At 35.9% G+C, this 18,859-nt stretch overlaps 1 protein-coding gene across 11 annotated transcripts in view; it reads left to right on the top strand.

Moving 5' to 3' along the window:
- The window catches only part of Ttc3 (tetratricopeptide repeat domain 3), a 117,598-nt gene that overhangs the window by 87,628 nt on the left and 11,111 nt on the right, over positions 1 to 18,859 (top strand). For 10 of the 11 annotated variants that reach the window (XM_071615045.1, XM_071615039.1, XM_071615046.1 and 7 more), the window contains 7 exons: positions 1,536 to 1,685; positions 11,029 to 11,168; positions 12,565 to 12,633; positions 13,854 to 13,950; positions 15,260 to 15,360; positions 17,857 to 17,947; positions 18,457 to 18,558. In XM_071615045.1, the coding sequence (XP_071471146.1) occupies positions 1,536 to 1,685; positions 11,029 to 11,168; positions 12,565 to 12,633; positions 13,854 to 13,950; positions 15,260 to 15,360; positions 17,857 to 17,947; positions 18,457 to 18,558 (750 nt within the window). The remainder of the gene's footprint in view (positions 1 to 1,535; positions 1,686 to 11,028; positions 11,169 to 12,564; positions 12,634 to 13,853; positions 13,951 to 15,259; positions 15,361 to 17,856; positions 17,948 to 18,456; positions 18,559 to 18,859) is intronic. The other variant, XM_071615040.1, reaches the window with a different exon arrangement.

The following is an 18,859-nucleotide window of genomic DNA, read 5'->3' as shown; positions in this document are numbered from 1 at the left end:
TACTGAGCAGAGGGACTGGTGTTGAATTTTTATGTTGCACTTAATGCTAAGCCAAGTAGATTCTGTTATTTGATGAGTCAGTGTTGGGATATTCACACGTGCCTTCTTAAGTTAGTTCTTAGTTTCAGGACCATGACACTAACCTAGCTGATTGCTGGTTTCTCAATCAGACTTGCATTTGAATCCCAGGGCTTCTGCTTTCTTCTCAGACCTTGAGAAGTTGGCACACATCCCTAATCTTTGTTTTTCTGATTAAAGGCAAAAATAATGTATTTCAAAGTTTAAATGTAATAATGTAGAGGTGGCACTTAATTTCTTACCTACTCTGTGATGATATGGGGGCATATAAATTTAATTCATAGTACTAGGTTGCTATTGATTGGGATCCTTTTGACAAATTAAGAATGAAAATAGAGATAACTAAGATCTTAAACTATAAAATCTTGCTTGTGGGTCGCAAGGTTGAACATTTAATCTGTTAATTAAACATCAAGTCTGTTCATAGTGCTAAACTCTCAATCTGTACAGACATAAATGGGGCTTTTCAAAGTGGACTGTCAGGTGTTATAGATAACAGTTCTCTGATAAATCACAAAATTATAAATACTTGATTCCCTGCCTTTTTACACTTGGAAGATGCTCAGGTATTGTGGGGAGATAAAGGAAATATCGAAGATGGCCCAGTTTTGTGCCTTTGAGATAGATCTCTGAAACCTGGCTGTCACAGGAGGGCAGTCTCCTGCAGCTGGGAGAAGTTTTGAGCATCCAGCAGATATTCTCATAATAGAAGTGTATAATCGCCAGCAGCCCTAGGTGTATAAGAGGTTTTTAAAAAGCTTTACATAATAGGGGCTGGGGATATAGCTCAATTGGTAGAGTGCTTGCCTCGCGTGTACAAGGCCATGGGTTCAATGCCCAGCACCACATGCACACACAAAAAAATTGGCAAATCTTACTGTATGTTAATTGTACCTCAATAAAAAAAATTGACACAAAAACGTTGTTTTAAAAAAAAGCTTTACATAGTAATGTTTATTATAGTATGATTTCTGGGTTTTGGTTTTTGTTTTGAAGCTGGTTCATGAGACAGATAGCTAGAAACAATTCTTGATAACAATTTATCTTTTTGAAATAACCAGCAACTCTGCATTTGAAACATGTAAAAGTAGGACCAAAGTTATGTTATGTTCTATTCATATATATGATCATCTTTTAAAACCTACTAAATAGTTTGTGATGTTAATCATACAGTAAAATTCAAATGAAACTTGTTCTAATACTGAACCTTTCTAAAACAAGCAAATATTCACAACCAATTATAGTACAGATTGAAAAGTTTCATTATGAATTCCAGTAACATGACTAATTATATTTTAAGAGCTGGCTCTACTAAGCAAAGTTTAGAGGTTTTAAATTCCTGAATTGTGACATTTTCCTTGTAAATTCTCCTCTTCCTTTTATTCTCTTTTGTTTATTTTAAAAGACAATTCAGAACAAGTTCATAAGTAGGCATTTTAAATGATTTTTAATTTTAGGGGGATATTTCACAGATTGAAAAGGAATACCAAGTATTACAAGAGCAGCTTAAGGAAGCATGTGAAAATTATGAGCAGATAAAACTCAACAGCTCAGAAGAGACCAGAGACCTGGAAGAAAAGTTGAAAAGGAACTTAGAAGAAAACAAGGTAATCCTGTCTGAAGCCCTCCTTAATTGCATATGGCATAATTGGGAACATATAACTGTGCTTATGAGCCTCCATTAGCTGAACCACACCGTTGGCTAAACAGAGAAGACTCTTTCTTAGAACAGTCTGTTTCAAATTTCTGTACTGCATATTCAAGTGACAGTGTACCTTGCAGTGCTATAAAACCTTTGCAATCTGGTTTTAAGAAAAGGGCTGTAAACATTAGCTTTCGTTTATCCATAATTCAGTTTACCTGGTTAAGTAAAAATCTCTCTCAAGGTGACTAAGTTCCAAGTTATATTTCTGCCTGTGCCTCTGTATCAGAGCTTCCAAGTGTGAGCTGTCAGTCTGGCTCCAGGGCATAGCTCCAGACTGTTTTTATTCAAATAGTTCTAGTCTGCACATGGCTTAACTTGTCTGGGCCCTTGTGAAAAATTCGGGTAATAATTGCTCCATTTCATGGGTTTAGATTAACACTTGTAGAGTACTTAAAACTGGCTGGTACAAGTAAGGACTCAGTAAGTATTAGCTGCCACTATTATCACTATTGCTGTTATTACCATCATCTTCATCTATTTCTAAGGACATGTGACAAAACTCATGGGGAGCCTTGGAGATGTTAGAACTTCTCATCTAAAGTATCTTATTTGACTATACTGGTATTTATTGTGGTAGTTGAGATTGACCATCAGTAAGATCTGGCTAGTGGAACAGTACTAATTAGGGGAAAGGCCAGATTGCAATTTGTGGGACAGTGGAATTATAGATGTGAGGAACATTGGTAAATTACTTTTTTTCCTTTTGGTTTGTTACTTTTTAAAAACAACTATCTTCTGTTCAGAAACAGAAGGAGATTAATTATTTAAGAAGGGAAGAATTTGTTTCAGAAGTCTGGATTACCAGCTAAAATAACACATTAAATAGTGAAAATTAGCTTAGTAGGACATTTAATCAAGAAACTCATTTGTTGAGATTCAAGAATACACAGAAGAAAGGGTTAGTTTGTAAAAGTAACTGCCATAACATTTCCCAAGAACTGTTTGCACTCAGGACAGGACTAAGGAGATTCCAAGGATGGGAAGAGTTAGATGCAGACACTTTCTGCTTAATTGTCTGGTTGGGGAAGGGGGGAAAAAAAAAAAGACCTGTCTAGCGTGTGACACCCAGAACACAAGTCTGAGTAAACCAGTTGGAAGGTGTAACAGAATTAAATATTTTTTATATTGCCTCAGGCAAATTCAGTGTTTTTATAAATCCAGTGTGAATGTCTGTGGCCACCTGTGTGAGTAATAAGGCAGATTTGGGGAAATGAACACTTATGTAAGGGTGGGTGTTTAATGAATGAAATTGTTTTTTCTGGCAGAGGCTTTTCCAGTTTTATAAACTGGTAGTCTGACTAGGTGCTTGCTATGACAGTAGAATCCATTTTGATATCATTAAACAAGCATGAAATATATCTTATTCTAGTTAGATTCTTGAGGATGTACATGATGTTGGGATTCACTGTGATATTTTTATATACGTACATAGGAAAATTGTGTCAGATTCATTCCACTGTCTTTTTTCTATCCCCACCGCCCACCTCCCTATTGTCTTAAACTACTGAACTAAAATTCTCCACCCTCCCACCCAGGGCTCTGTTGTTTGTATGGTTGATCAGGAAGCTCATGGGACAGAAAGCTTCCAGGGAAGAAGGCTGTGATGGAGTGGCAGCTCTGACTGCTGGGCTCTGGCTCTTGTGCTTTTTAACTTGGTACAGCCTTGGATATGCTGTCATGTGGCTGTACTCAAGTTAGTCTTTTTTTTAAAAGGGCAGTTATTTAGTACCTCAGATTATAGGCTTGTAAGGTTATTATGATTACCAAATGTACCTATTTCCTGTCAGGATAAATTGCTAACCTGATTTTTTTTGGTTGGTATCTACACAAAAGCAGATAGAATTTAGCCATGGTATTTCTTTATTAAACATAAGACAGCTATGTCATTAAAGGGTGGTTAGTACAAACATGAGCCTGTGTAGTATTTTTATTGGCTGAGGTGTGTGTGTGTGTGTACACGTGCATACATGTAGGTGCAATACTTTGTGGCTTTTGTTATCTGACCTCCCTTAAATACTTGTTGCCAAGTAGGTCCTCATGCCCCAGCATAACTTTGTTTTTGCACATAATCTCCCAGCCAAAGAGTTTAGATCCACAGTGAGATCAGTGGCTCAGAGTGGAAAAACAAGATAGGCAAGAAACAAAGTTGGCCAAGCTGCCAACAGTAAGGCAGGCAAATCAACATCAGACTAGAGAGTAGAATTGAACCATGTAGACTATAAGATTTTGTAAATACAGTAGATTTGGGGGAGTTACTGTCACAGTAATGCCTTGACAAATTCAGGATCAGAAGGTTTTAGCAAGGAAAATGTGGGCAGGACTTGTCTCCAAAATTTGGAGAGCATTACTGAACTGTTGTTGAACCAATGCCACTTAGGAACAGTAGGCTGTGTGTTTCACAGCTGTCTAAATCACCTTCCCTCTAGTTAGGACTCAGTCTTAAAAAGGAACTTAACCACTGTAGCCAGCTGGCCGAGTTGGCAACTGAAAAACCACACAAACACAGAAATACCTTTTTGGGGGGTCAGGGATAGCTCTGAGACCTCAGTTGTCAGCTCCCACACTGGAAGGCAAGGGGGCAAGAAAGCACATCCGAACCCCTCTATTTATCAGGTAAGGACATTCAATAGAAAGTTTCACCTAAATAAGGCAAGGAATTGGGTTTTAAAGAGTGGAGTCTTGCTTGATGGTGTCTTGTGGTCAACAGATTGACATCTTGGCAAGTCACACCCATCTCAGGTGCTGTGTGGGATCACAGGCAGGGTGAGAAAAAAAGCACACATGTGTCACACAGCCCAAAAAGGACGTAACGCCAGACCAGTTCTCTCATACGCTCAAATTCACATAGGTCACACAGCCCATGGATGGCTTGCGACAGACCAACCAGCAAATCTGCTTCCCAAGAAGTTGAAACTGCATACATAAGGCTAAAGATGGAGAAATGGCTTCTAAGTCACTATCACTTCTGACTCCAGGGCCATTATTTCCCATGAAGTCTTTATGTGATAACTTTAGGATTCAGCGTCCTTCCTGAGGAAGAAGGCCTGGTGTCTTAGACATGTTCTGAGCCTAAGGAGGAAGTTCAAGCTGTAGGGAACCTGACAGGAAGTAAAACATCAAATGTTCCCCTAGAGCAAATATGAAGTCAGGATTTCATTAAGCAACCATTGATAATAGTGGGATTTCAAGCTGGGAAATATTTAACATGTTGCTTTTAGCTATTTCTTTTAATAGTGCTCTGATTCATATTCTCTTTCTTAAGAGATTTTTTTATTTATATGTGCCCTGTATTTACGAGCACGTGTCATACCCAGATCCTTCACTGCCATTGAATGGATGATGCTTCAAAAAAGGACAAAAAACTTTTAGAACATTTGTAAGTTCAGATGTTTCAAAAAGTAGCACCTGCAGAAGAAACTGGCAAAAAGGGCTGTGTGTCAGTTGGCATTGAATCTGACCCTCCAGAGGAAAAGGAACTCACATCACCTCAGAAGACATTTTCATTTCTCTTTATCACACAGCCAACCCAAACGCCTTTAATAAAAAGCCAGAGAAGGATCCAAGATGGCAGGCTAGAATGAGGCTCATTCTGTGTTGCTCAGTGACTTGGAATACTTTTTCTCTGCGAGTGATTAGAGGACCCCGACAGCTACTCCCACGCAGTAATCCTGGCCATGGTTTCCATGCAAGACATCTGGCTGCTGCCCGTGCACAGAAACTCTGGCCGCCACTGCCTTGTGGACCATAGTGTACCAATGTGGGGCTTCCCCAGTCACCTCCATCTTGGGACATTGCAACCACTGCCATACTCCCTGTACCTAGGGACACCGCACAGCCCTCAGCCACAACACTGTATGTCACACAGCTGTATCTCTGAACAGGCCACCCACCACCACTGCCCGACCCCACCTGACCAGACACCCCATAGGGAAAGCAACCACTTCCATCTTGGGACATCTTCATTGCCATCTTTAGTTGGGGTAACCCCCAGCTTGGAACACCGGCTGGGGCTTAGAAGCAATATCAAAGATAGGTATTGGAATGCTGCAGGGACACTATAAGCTTATAGGGTAAATATAATGCCTCGGACCGCAGTGCAAGAAGGGAAGAACATGAAAAAACAAGGGAAGAAAGTGCCCCAAACAAACCAAGATACTACATTATTAGAATCCATGGCCAGCACAACAGAAGAAATGACAGAGAGGAGTTCAGGATGTACAGAATTTAAATGTTCTGTGAATTAAAGGATGATATAAGAGAACAAATACAGGCAGCAAAACATCATTTCAATGTAGAGCTACATAAGCAAATACAGAAAGCAAAAGATTACTTTAATAAGGAGATACTGGTTCTGAAAAAACCCCAAACAGAAATCCTTGAAATGAAAGAAACAATAAACCAAATTAAAAACTCAGTAGAAAGCACCACCAACAGATGAGAACTCTTGGAAGACGGAACCTCAAGATGATGAATACAAAATATATAATCTTGAAAAGAATGTTGACCACAAGTGAAGATTATAAGAAACCATGAGCAGAATATTCAAGAATTATGGGATAACATCAAGAGACCAAATTTAAGGGCTGGGGCTGGGACTGGGGCTCAGTGGCAGAGCACTTGCCTAACGTGTGAGGCACTGGGTTCGATCCTCAGCACCAGATAAAAAACAAATCAGTAAAATAGAGGTATTGTGTCCATCTACATCTAAAAAAAAAATTCTAAAAGAAAAAAATTTAAGAATTATTGGGATAGAAGAAGACATAGAGTTACAAACCAAAGGTATGAACAATCTATTCAGTGAAATGATATCAGAAAATTTTTCAAGCATGAAGAATGGATTGGACAATCAAATAAAAGAGGCTTACAGGACACCAAATGCACAAAATCTCAATAGATTCACACCAAACTACATTATAATGAAAAGGCCTAACATATAGAATAAGGAGAGAATTTTAAAAGCCACAAGATAAAGGAACCAGATTACATATAGGGGAAACCAATTACTCTGCCGATTTTTTCAACTCAGACCCTGAAAGCCAGAACATCCTGGAACAACATATACCAAGCTCTGAAAGAAAATGGATGCCAACCAAGAATCGTATATCCAGCAAAATTAAGCTATAGATTTGATGACGAAATAAAAACCTCCATGATAAACAAAAGTTAAAAGAATTTATAACCTGAAAGCCTGCACTACAGAACATGCTTGGCAGAATAGTCCATGAGGAGGAAATGAAAAACAACAGTGACGGGCTGGGGTTATGGCTCAGCAGTAGAGCGCTCACCTCACAAGTGCAAAGTCCTGGGTTCGATCCTCAGCACCACATAAAAAATAAATAAAGTATTGTGTCCAACTACAACTAAAAAATAAATATTAAAAAAAACAATGAAAATCAGCAAAGGGAGGTATTACACTAAAGGGAAAACCAATCAAAGGAGGAACCAAGTCAAGTTAAATACCAAAAATAAAAATGGGAAAACAAATCATGTCTTCCTGAATGTTAATGGCCTAAACTCACCAATCAAAAGACAAAGACTGGCATATTGGATTTTTTTTAAAAAAAAAAGACCCAAAAATATGCTCCCTTCAAGAGACTCATAGGAAAAGACACCCACAGACTGAAGGCAAAAGGTTGGGAAAAAAACATACCACTCACATGGACTTCAGAAACAAAAAGGGATTTCCAGGCTCTATTTTATTTATTTGTTTTTTATCATATCAAATAAAGCAGACTTTAAGCCAAATTTAATCAAAAGTGATATAGAAGGACATTTCATACTACTTAAGAGAGGCATACATCATCAACAAGATATGGCAATAATAAATATATATACCCCAAACAATGTAGCATATACATTCATCAAACTCTTCTCAAGTTCAACAGTCAAATAGACCACAACACAATAATACTGGGTGACTTTAACACACTTCTTTCACCACTGGATAGATCTTTCAAACAAAAGCTAAACAAAGAAACTAAAGAACTCAAAAGTATAATTGATAATTTAGACATAGATAGAATATTTCATCCATCAATGAGTGAATACAGTTTCTTCTCAGCAGCACATGGATCCTTTTCTAAAATAGATCATATATTATGCCACAAAGCAACTCTTAGCAAATATAAAAACGTAGTGATACTACCCTACATTCTATCAGATCATAATGGAATGAAATTAGAAATCATTGATAAAATAAAAAAATAGAAGATACTCCAACACCTGAAGACTAAATAATATGCTATTGAATGAACAATTGGTTGCAAAAGACATCAAAGAGGATTAAAAAACTTCTTAGAGATAAATGAGAACACTGATACAACATATCGAAATCTCTGGGACACTATGAAGACAGTGCTAAGAGGAAAGTTCATTGCATGGAGTTCATTTCTTAAAAGAAGAAAAAGTCAGTAAATAAATGACCTAACACTACATCTCAAAGACCTAGAAAAAGAAGAACAAATCAACACCAAAAGCAGAAGAAGACAAGAAATAATTAAAATCAGAGCTGAAATCAATGAAACTGAAGCAAAAGAAACAATTTAAAAAATTGACAAAACAGAAATTTGGTTCTTTGTAAAAATAAATAAAATTGATAAACCCTTAGCCATGCTAATGAAGAGAAGGAGAGAAAACTCAAATTACTAAACTCTGTGATCAAAAAGGAAATATCATGATGGACACTACAGAAATGCAGAAAATAATTAGAAATTTTTTTTGAAAATTTGTACTCCAATAAAATAGAAAATATCAACGGCATCGACAGATTGGAGTCATTTGATTTGTCCAAACTGAATCAGGATGATATACACAAGTTAAACAGATCAGTTTCAACCAATGAAATAGAAGACACTGTCAGAAGTCTACCAACGAAGAAAAGCTCAGGACCAGATGGATACATAGCTGAGTTCTACAAGACCTTCAAAGAAGAACTAATACCAGTACTCCTCAGATTATCTCATGAAATAGAAAAAGAGGGAACACTTCCAAACTCATTCTCTGAGGCCAGTATCACCCTGATTCCAAAACCAGACAAAGACACATCAAAGAAAGAAAACTTCAGACCAATATCTCTAATGAACATAGATGTAAAAATTCTCAATAAAATTCTGGCAAATTGAATACAAAAACATCAAAAAGATAGTGCACCACAATCAAGTGGGGTTCATCCCAGGGATGTAAGGTTAGTTCAACATAGGAAATAAATACATGCCTTCAATAGACACTTAAAGATAAGAATCATATGATCATCTCAGTAGATGCAGAAAAAACATTCGACAAAATACAGCACCCCTTTGTGTTCAAAACACTAGAAGAACTAGGGGTAACAGGATCATATCTCCAGGCCAACATCATTCTAAATGGAGAAAAGTTGAAAGCATTGCTTCCGAAATCCGGAACAAGACAGGGATGCCCTCCTTGATCACCTCTATTTAACATCGTTCTTGGAACTCTAGCCAGAGGAATTAAACGAAAGAAATTAAAGGGACACGGATAGGAAAAGAAGAACTCAAACTATCACTATTTGCCAATGATATGATTCTATACCTTGAAGATCCAAAAAATTCCATCAGAAAACTTCTAGAACTAATGAATGGATTCAGCCAAGAATGAGGATATAAAATCAACACCCATAAATCAAAGGCATTTCTGTACATCAGTGACAAATCCTCTGAAAGAGAACCTAGGAAAACAACCCCATTTATAGTAGCCTCAAAAAAAAAATTAAATACTTGGGAATCAGCTTAACAAAAGAGGTGAAAGACCTCTACAATGAGAATTATAGAATGCTAAAGAAAGAAATTAAAGAAGACCTTAGAAGATAGAAAGATCTCCCTTGTTCTTGGATAGGTAGAATTAATATTGTCAAAATGACCGTACTACCAAAAGCACTATACAGATTTAATGCAATTCCAATCAAATCTTAATTGACATTCCTCATAGAAATAGAAAAAGCAATCATGAAATTCATCTGGAAAAATAAGAGACCCAGAATGGCCAAAGCAATCCTTAGCAAGAAGTGTGAAATGGGTGGCATCATTATCCTAGACCTTAAACTATACTACAGAGCAACAGTAACAAAAACAGCATGATATTGGCTCCAAAATAGACTTGTAGACCAATGATACAGAATAGAGGACACTGAGACAAACCCTCACATAAATACAGGTGTCTCATACTAGACAAAGACACCAAAACCATATATTGGAGGAAAGATAGCCTCTTCGGGCTGGGGTTGTGTTTCAGCAGTAGAGCACTCGCCACACTCGTGTGAGACCCTGGGTTCAATCCTCAGCACCACATAAAAAAATAAATAAGTGAAATAAAGGTATTGCGTCCAACTACAACTAAAAGATAAAATATTTTTTAAAAAAAGATAGCCTCTTCAACAAATGGTGCTGGGAAAATTGGAAATCCATATGCAGCAAAATGAAACAAAGGCCCTATCTCTCACCATGCACAAAACTCAACTCAAAGTGGATCAAGGACCTAGGAATCAAACCAGAGACCCTTCGCCTAATAGAAGTAAAAGTAGGCCTAAATCTTCATCATGTCTGATTAGGCCCTGACTTCTTAACAAGACTCCTACAGTGCAAGAAATAATATCAGGAATCAATAAATGGGATGAATTCAAACTGAAAAGCTTCTTCTCAGCAAAAGAATCAATCAGTGAGGTGAAGAGAGCCTACAGAATGTGAGCAAATTTTCACCACACGTACATCAGGTAGAGCACTAATCTTTAGGATATATAAAGTACTCATGTATGAAGACATAAATGGTGTGACTCTACTTTTTGTACAACCAGAGACATGAAAAATTGTGCTCTCTATGTGTACTATGAATTGAAATGCTTCATGTATAACTAATTAGAATAAATAAATAAATATTTTTAAAAGCTTCCAGAGGCATCTCACTCATATTTTTAAAAGCAAACAAAAAAACCTCGGACTTGTCAAATAAACGTACAAATTATGTCTAGATTGGGGAATCATGTAGACTGAAGAGTGGAGTGTGAATACCTGTGGGCACGTTGAAGTGGTTCTTCAGTGTAACCTTCCTGGGGTCAGATGCACTTAGTGGTTAGGATGCAGCTGTGTTGTCTCTATCCCATGGCTGGCCACAGGGGCATAGCCTGCATAGGTGCAAGTTTATGTGTACTGTTCCCTTGAACTCAGGTGTCTTAGTGTAAGCTAAGTAAAACTAAATCTTGTCATTAATTAAAGTACTTTCTAAAATGTTTTTAGATCTCAAAGACAGAATTAGATTGGTTCCTCCAAGATTTGGAAAGAGAAATTAAAAAATGGCAACAAGAGAAAAAAGAAATCCAAGAAAGATTAAAAGCACTGAAGAAGAAAATTAAAAAGGTTTTAAATACAAGTGAAATGTAAGTAACAATAGAAATCAATAATCCTTGCTTTTTTTTAATATTGTGGGATTTTTATTATTTTCACTTTTTTATATTAAATTTCAAACTGTATCAAGGCAAAATTGATAGATACTGTTTTCACAGTGTTTTTATCTCATTTTAAAAAGCATCCATTGAGATCTCATCTAAAACTATTTCAAACTTATAATGTTTTCAAATTAATTTTGTAAAAGTGAGAATGGATTGGGCCTGAGAATCAACAAAGGAATTGATGTCCTGTTCATGTGAACACAAAGGAATTGATGTCCTGTTCATATGAACACCATTCTCACTATGAACATTACCTTTGACCTTCTTTTTCCTCATTGGTAAAATTAGGGGGCTGACTAGATCTAAGGTTCTTTCCAGCACTAAAATTCTGTGATGATTACTTCACTCATACTTTTATTATGGATCTGTAAATTATTAAAATTTGGTCTTATTAATATGAAGAATTTGCTAGAGTATAGATCCTGAGCATAACTGTCAAGAGGGCCAAGTGTGTTTTTTTATATCCCCTGTGATCCATTCCTAACCTCCTGCTCTAAACAGTGAGTGTTGTCATGTGATTCCTCAGCTTATCCACTGTGGTGTAACAAACATTCGAAGTCAGTAGCTAAAGTTAATAGCCATTTTATTTGCTCATGTTCCTGCGATCTGGATTGAGTTCAGCTAGACCATTATTCTTCTGGGATGGCAGTTAAACTGACTATTATTGGAAACGTGAGGGGTTTTATCAAGTACAAGTAACTAAATAGGAATATTAGGAGAGCATGAAAGAGGCAGAATCTGCCTGGTTTAGGCATCGCTTAAGTCAGAGACTTTCACTTTGTGTCTGAAGGTTATCAGAGAGTGTGTGTGCATATTCTAATTTCACTCCAAGTCTTGTTAAGGAGGAGGAGGCTGGTTGCATTTTGACTGAGAGTCTATGTGTTCTAATCTAAATGAAAACCCCTGATGATGATGTCTCATTACCTGTGCTTCCTCGGGTTAAAACCACCTGAGGCATGCATCCTGGACCAAGGTAGTGATTTACCAGTAATCAGGTGGCTTAGAGTGAAGAAGCAGCTCCAAGTATAAAGGAAAATTTCCTACAAGGAAAATGACCCCCAAATTCTTGCTTAATTGGAAAGATAAATTTAAAAATGGCAACAAGAGAAAAAAAGAAATCCAAGAAAGATTAAAAGCACTGAAGAAGAAAATTAAATGAGATACTAGAAGAAGATTAGATTAGAATTAGAAGATACTAGAAATGAAGCAAAATATAGAAACAAAAAAAATTTAAGAATGCTGTGTCTAGATATGCTTTCCTGTGTAAAGTTGTATTGAAAAAAATCTGAAAATTAATTAAAATTTGGTGACTATGCTTTTATAGGTCTACCCCGAAAAATGATGGGATGGATAACAAACCTGAATTACATCTGGATCAGTCCCTTGAAATCAGGCAAAGGAAATTTAAATTTATTTTTAGTACCTTCTTACACTTTTACTCTCAGAAGCACAAGCATTCTAAGACTTCTAAATCTGTTGCTCCTCCCCTGCCCCCGTTTCTTTTAAATAATTATGTATCTTTTATTTTTAAACTAATGTTTAAGTGTATTTTTTAAGTATTTTGATTTTATTAGGTTTCTGCTTTTATTTTATGTCAGTATAAAAAATATTGTTGTCAATCGTTCCTTTTATTTTCTTGAATTGATTGAAACTAAAAATGTGTTTTAAAAACTTTTATTTTTGGACTAGGGGTGTAGCTCAGTGGTAGAAGCACTTACATAGCAAGTATGAAGGCCTGGGTTCTGTCCCTGCATCACAGAAAAACTTCTTGTATGTTACTCAGCTATAGAATGATAGTTTCTTACATTGTTAGTCTGTAATTATATGTTTATTAAAAATTGTTGCTGGGCATGGTAGCACACACCTGTAATCCCAGTGGCTCGGGAGACTGAGGCAGGAGGATCATGAGTTCAAAGCTAGTGAGACCCTGTCACTAAATAAAATATAAAATAGGGATTGGAATGTAGCTCAGTGGTAAAGTGCTTCTGGGTTCAATCCCCAATACAAAAAAATAATTTAAAAAAAATTTTTTTAATTATAAAGCTGCAAAAAATTTCCTTGTAATCTTTATTAATTGTCCTTATATGTTTTCACATACTTGTGATCAATGTATTAGTGATAAGCATTCACATTTTGCTTTTCTCATTTAATATTGTTTCACATGCACATTTCTATTCCCATCATGGTCCATAGTCATCTTTTTTAGCCACCACTTTCACTGACACTTTTTAGCTGTTACAAAAGTATGGCCATGATCAGTTTTGTACAGATCACTTTACTCTTTGGGATCATTTCCTTGTGTGAGAATAGAATTTCTGGCTGGTGAAGGAAGTTTTATAAAGTTTATCAAAGTAACCAGATTATACTCTACCTACTCTCATAAAACTAGTGACCTGTACAGAACCTTCGCTTCTTTCTCAGCATTCCTACCAAATACTCATTTCTTCTTTTGATCATTCATGAAGTTCAGAGAATGCATATGAATCTGTGTGTTGTGTGGTAAAATATGAGGCAGGAAGTTACTCTAGAAAATGTAGAAAGCTGTCCTAAAACCTTTGTATCCTTACTCCCTAGATTTGTTTTAAAGTTTTTTTTTTCTTTTAACATTTGCAGTAATACATTTACAAATGAGAAGATGAAAATAGAAGAATGTATAAAGAAAGGGAAAGAGCATTATGAAGAGAGTCATCAAAGAGCCGTGGCTGCAGAGGTGAGGTTATGACTGGTGGATGGAAGGGTTTCATTTGTTTACTGTTGGGTCTCTTTAATTACATGTGAGGCATAACTGTATTATTGGCAAGTATGGAGGTTAGGGTTATCCTATTACTCATAATCCTTTTTCCCTAAAATATCCACTCTTTTTCCTTGGCTATTCCTTTCTAATTTTTATGCATGCTTTGTTACATAATGTACATCAGATTTTGTAACCTGTTTTCCTTGACAGTATAATTCAGTCATTTCCCATACTCCACATTTTGCATAGCTTCATATTTAATCAAGTGATATAAAAATGTAGGCAACCATAAAACATTTGCCAGTTCTTAAAAAGCAAATGAAAATAACCTCCTTATTAAGAATATATTCCTCCCTCCCCCTAAAAGAATATATACCAATGTTATTGTACTATTTGAGAAACTACTGAGACAAAAATTAAAAGACAACGTCTGGCTTTATTTTTATTTTATGTATGTTTTTCTAGCCTGTCTTAAGAACATCAAGCTATCTGAGAAACAAATGATATGTATTGGTATATGTATCTATGATTATTCTGGGAAAATAAAAAAAACAATTAACTTATGTAGTCTGCAAATATTAGACCTTTCAATTAAATATGGACCCTTGTTACTGCTTCTGGGGAAAGAGTGAAAGTACAAATACTTTGTGGGCCCTACCCCAGTGTCTATATTCCTAAATTTGTTTGATTCACATTTATCACTGCTTGGCAAACCAATTTGCCTGGAGGATGCTGTCAAGGTTACTGAGAACTGAATTAAAATGAGACTATTTTACATCTCCTGCAGTGATTTTTGCAAAAATGGCAAGTTGACTATGGGGAAGTCCAAAAGTTTGAAAGCATTCCCCAAAGGCTGATTGTGTTAATGCTGAAACAACTTCTTAGAGGCTTTTTGGTTGGGAATGTACAGCCTCAGGTTTTATTCTGTGGGTCCCTGGGCCCTTCCTCACCATGGGCCAGGACTGTAGATAACCCCATTCCATAGTTGCATGCAATTAACCTGGTTCTGTTTTGTCTATGGTTTAAGCAGAAAGCCATATACAGTTTCATATCCGCAAGAATGATCCTGAAGCACAGAATTTTAGTGTCATTTTGTTATTCTGTTTTCAAATCCCAAAGTTTTAATTTGTGTTTGCCTGGGAAAATGACATAATCAAGTTCTGGTGTTCCTGTCATCAGATCTTACTTAAGGAAAAAATGGTTTGGAATGTTTAAGTTTTAACTCTTAAAATAGTTTCAGGATTTCATTTGTAAAATACTTAGATATCCTCTAATCTACTGGCAGGTATCTGTGCTGGAGAACTGGAAGGAGAGTGAAGTGTTTAAGTTACAGGTCATGGCATCACAAGCAGAAGCCTGTCTTAAGAACCTCAAGCTGACAAGCAGGTAGTGTGGCTTCCCAGGTGTTCTTCCCAGCATGTCATTTAGAAAAAACAAGTTAAACGTACTTGGAAAAACTTTTTAAAAATATTAGCATCATTTTATTTTTAGTAGTTACCCAATTGGTACATGTTCAAAAAAATCAAAACATACAAACAAAAATGATTTTTATAAATTATTCATAATTCCAAATGGAGATAAAACTAATTAATATTTTAGAATAAATTCATTTACATATTTAGGGAAAAGTGAATGTTTACTCTTTTTTTTTTTCCCACTAGGTAGTGTATAGGAAACTTCTTTTCATTCTGAAATGAAGTCAGTTTCTTGAAAATCAGTTCTCCAGCCTGATTTTAAAAGGTTGAATGGTGTTCCAGCACGTAGCATATCAGGATTATCAAGTGGGATATTTGTTTGCAAATTTTTTAAAATATAAGCTGCACTCCAGTGAGCATCCCTACATCTAAGTGTTTTTGAACATTATTAGTCATTTCCACGCAAAAACTTTCTGAACAAAAATAGTATTTTCAGAGCTCTTTAAACTTTTTGCTCAGTGGCTTTTCATAATAACTGTTAGTCTGCATGACTGAGTGTAGGAAAGTTATTATGAAGGACTTTAAGATTCACACATGGTCTGGGGATGTGGCTCAAGTGGTAGCGCGCTCGCGCTCGCCTGGCATGCGTGCAGCCCGGGTTCAATCCTCAGCACCACATACAAAGATGTTGTGTCCGCCGAAAACAAACTAAAAAATAAATATTAAAAAATTCTCTCTCTTTAAAAAAAAAAAAAAAAAAGATTCACACATGTAAATTTTTGAAATTCTTCATAATATTTATCTGTTTTTGTTTGTTTTCCTTTGTTTTTAGAATCCTAGAGGGTTGTCTTTAGTCTGGCATTTAGCTGTTTTCTATGTAGTGTTTTCCCACCTTGGTTTTGGTTTTGTTTGTTGTTTTTTAGTGCTGGGGATGGAACCCAGGGCCGCCTCCATTCTAGGCAAGTGCTCCACCACTGAGCTGCACCTCTAGGCCTCTGTGTTTGCACATGGGGGATTACTTTTCATCTGTTTTTTGTATCATGTTCAGGTTTTCATATTTAATCCCAGATTTTTAATTCTTCCTAGTGCTTGCTTTTTTATTTGAATTTCAAACCCTCATAGTTGAACCAGAGATTGACTGGAAGAGTTATGGAGTAGTACATATAGTATAGTACACTGTAGTATATAGTATCCTTTATTTTTATCCTTTATTTTCAAGATTTTTTTTTTTTTTTTACCAAAAGACTTTTCTAATCAAAGGTGAACTGACATGCAGATTCAGATTACAGAACTAGTACAGCTGAGGTTGAGATCAGCTAGTGTTCAGAAACCTCTTAAGTAATTCCCATAGGCTATGGATTGTGTCTTATCTGAAAAACAAAGACACTCAGACCTTATTTTATCCAGTAGTATTGACTTTCTTCCATTAAGCCTTAGGTATATGTAGATTCTTGGGTATGCTCTGCTGAATACTGATCCCACCAAAGGATAGCAAAGGAGAAAAGTGGGGGAGGAGACCATTCTGCGTCTTCTTTGTAATATGTAAGGAGAACTGACACAATTACAGATTGAAAGGAGTGTTGAGGCTTTAAATTAGGAGTAGGATGTTTGTCACTTTGTGTGTGTGTCTGTGTGTAGTTGTAGATGGACAGTATGCCTTTATTTTATATTATTTTTATGTGGTGCTAAGGATTGAACCCAGTACCTCACCCATGCCAGGCGAGCACTCTGCTTCTGAGCTACAGCCCCAGCCCCTTATTTGTCACTTTAGATAGACCAGATTTATAAAGTTCTGAGGTTGTAAATTTATCTTAATCTCTAAGGCTGCATTCTTTAGTTTTACAGTTAGACGGGGATTTAGGTTTTATTGCCATTTTTGGAATATTCCAGGCTGACTAAAATTTTTTAAATGCAAAGGTAGTGTTTAATATTAAATATGAAGAAGTCAAATGAAGAACAGTCAAATTTTCAAACTTGTGGGGGAAAAAAATTCGAGAGAATATCTTCTCTCTGCCCCTAGTTTAAGGGTTTTGTTTGTTGTGTTTTTGTTTGGTTTTATCCATAGTTAAGATATCCTTAAATGTCTAGGGGCAGGTTTACATGATTCATAATTCTTTAGAAGTAATTATGTACCCAGGCATAATGGTGGATACCTGTAATCCCCAGCAACTCGGGAGGCTGAGGCAAGAGGATTGCAAGTTTGAGGCCAGCCTGAACAACTTAACAAGACCCCAAGCATTTTAACGAGACTCTGTCTCAAAATAAGAAATAAAAAATTCTGAGGATATGGCTCAGTGGTAAAGTGCCCCGAGTTCAATCCTTATTACAAAAAAAAAGTTAATATGTGAATGGGATGGTTGAATGTATCTTTTGCTAATGTTTAAGTATTTATTTTCATTTGCATTTAAATGCTTTCATTTTTTAAATTTCCCAAGTGGATATTAAATATATTTTTAAACTTTTTCAGTGATTCCACAGAATATCCCAACATGGAGTCTGATATCTGTTCATGGGAATCATTTCTTTCTAATGTTACAAAAGAAATTGAGAGAGCAAAAGTAAGTTATGAAACGTTTTATAATTCTGTCAAAATATTTATGGTGGTTACAGTTCTTGTGAGGCTGGTGTCTTATTTAAACCATTTCTTTTTTGACATGTTAATAATAATACTGCATTTTTGTTATCACTTATGAAATTAATAGTATTTTCTTAATATTTTGGGGCTAAGAATATAGGATAGTAGAACATGTGCCTAGCATGCCAAGGGTCCTGGGTTCAATTCTCAGCAATACAAAACAAAAGAAATAAGAAAAATATGGAAATTATCTTAAATTTTGCCCCTGATTGATGAGATTAAATATATATAAGACTTTGGAGCATTCTGATTAAGGAGAATTAATGTTAATGTTCTTATTTTGAACAAATTTTCTTTAAAAAAATTGTCTTAATACTTTGCATCTCATTTGTTTCTTGGGAAGCTGTTGACTGTTTTATAGTGTTAATTGGAAATTATAGTTTTCTTGGAATTTGTTAGAGAAAAACTTCACATTTTCCCTTCCACCTACAGTCTGAATTTGAAGATCAAATTAAGGCCATTAAAAATGGTTCTCGACTCAGTGAGCTTTCTAAAGTGCAGATTTCTGAGCTTCCATTTCCTGCCTGTAACAATGTAAGTCAGTTGCATCTTTTTTTTTTTTCTTTCCCTGAAACAAAACATAATGAACCACAGTTTCTTTTTTTAATGCGCCAAAGTTGTTTGTTTATTGTTTTCTGGGAATGGGATGAATTAACAGTTGCCTTAATGTTTTCATTATTGGTACCATTGATTAACCTTTTAATCTTTATAAACATTCTTATATAAATAGATCAGTCTTCTGCCTCTGTGCATTGGTGCAGGACTAAGGCAAATACTATTGGTCCATGTTTTTTCTACACTTTGATATACTATAGCCTATCGCCATTCTTTTCTA

This window comes from Marmota flaviventris, chromosome 8, assembly GCF_047511675.1.
Source record: "Marmota flaviventris isolate mMarFla1 chromosome 8, mMarFla1.hap1, whole genome shotgun sequence".
NCBI classification, from domain to species: domain Eukaryota; kingdom Metazoa; phylum Chordata; class Mammalia; order Rodentia; family Sciuridae; genus Marmota; species Marmota flaviventris.
Note: the sequence above shows the minus strand (reverse complement) of the source record. Positions and strands in the feature narration are given on the sequence as shown.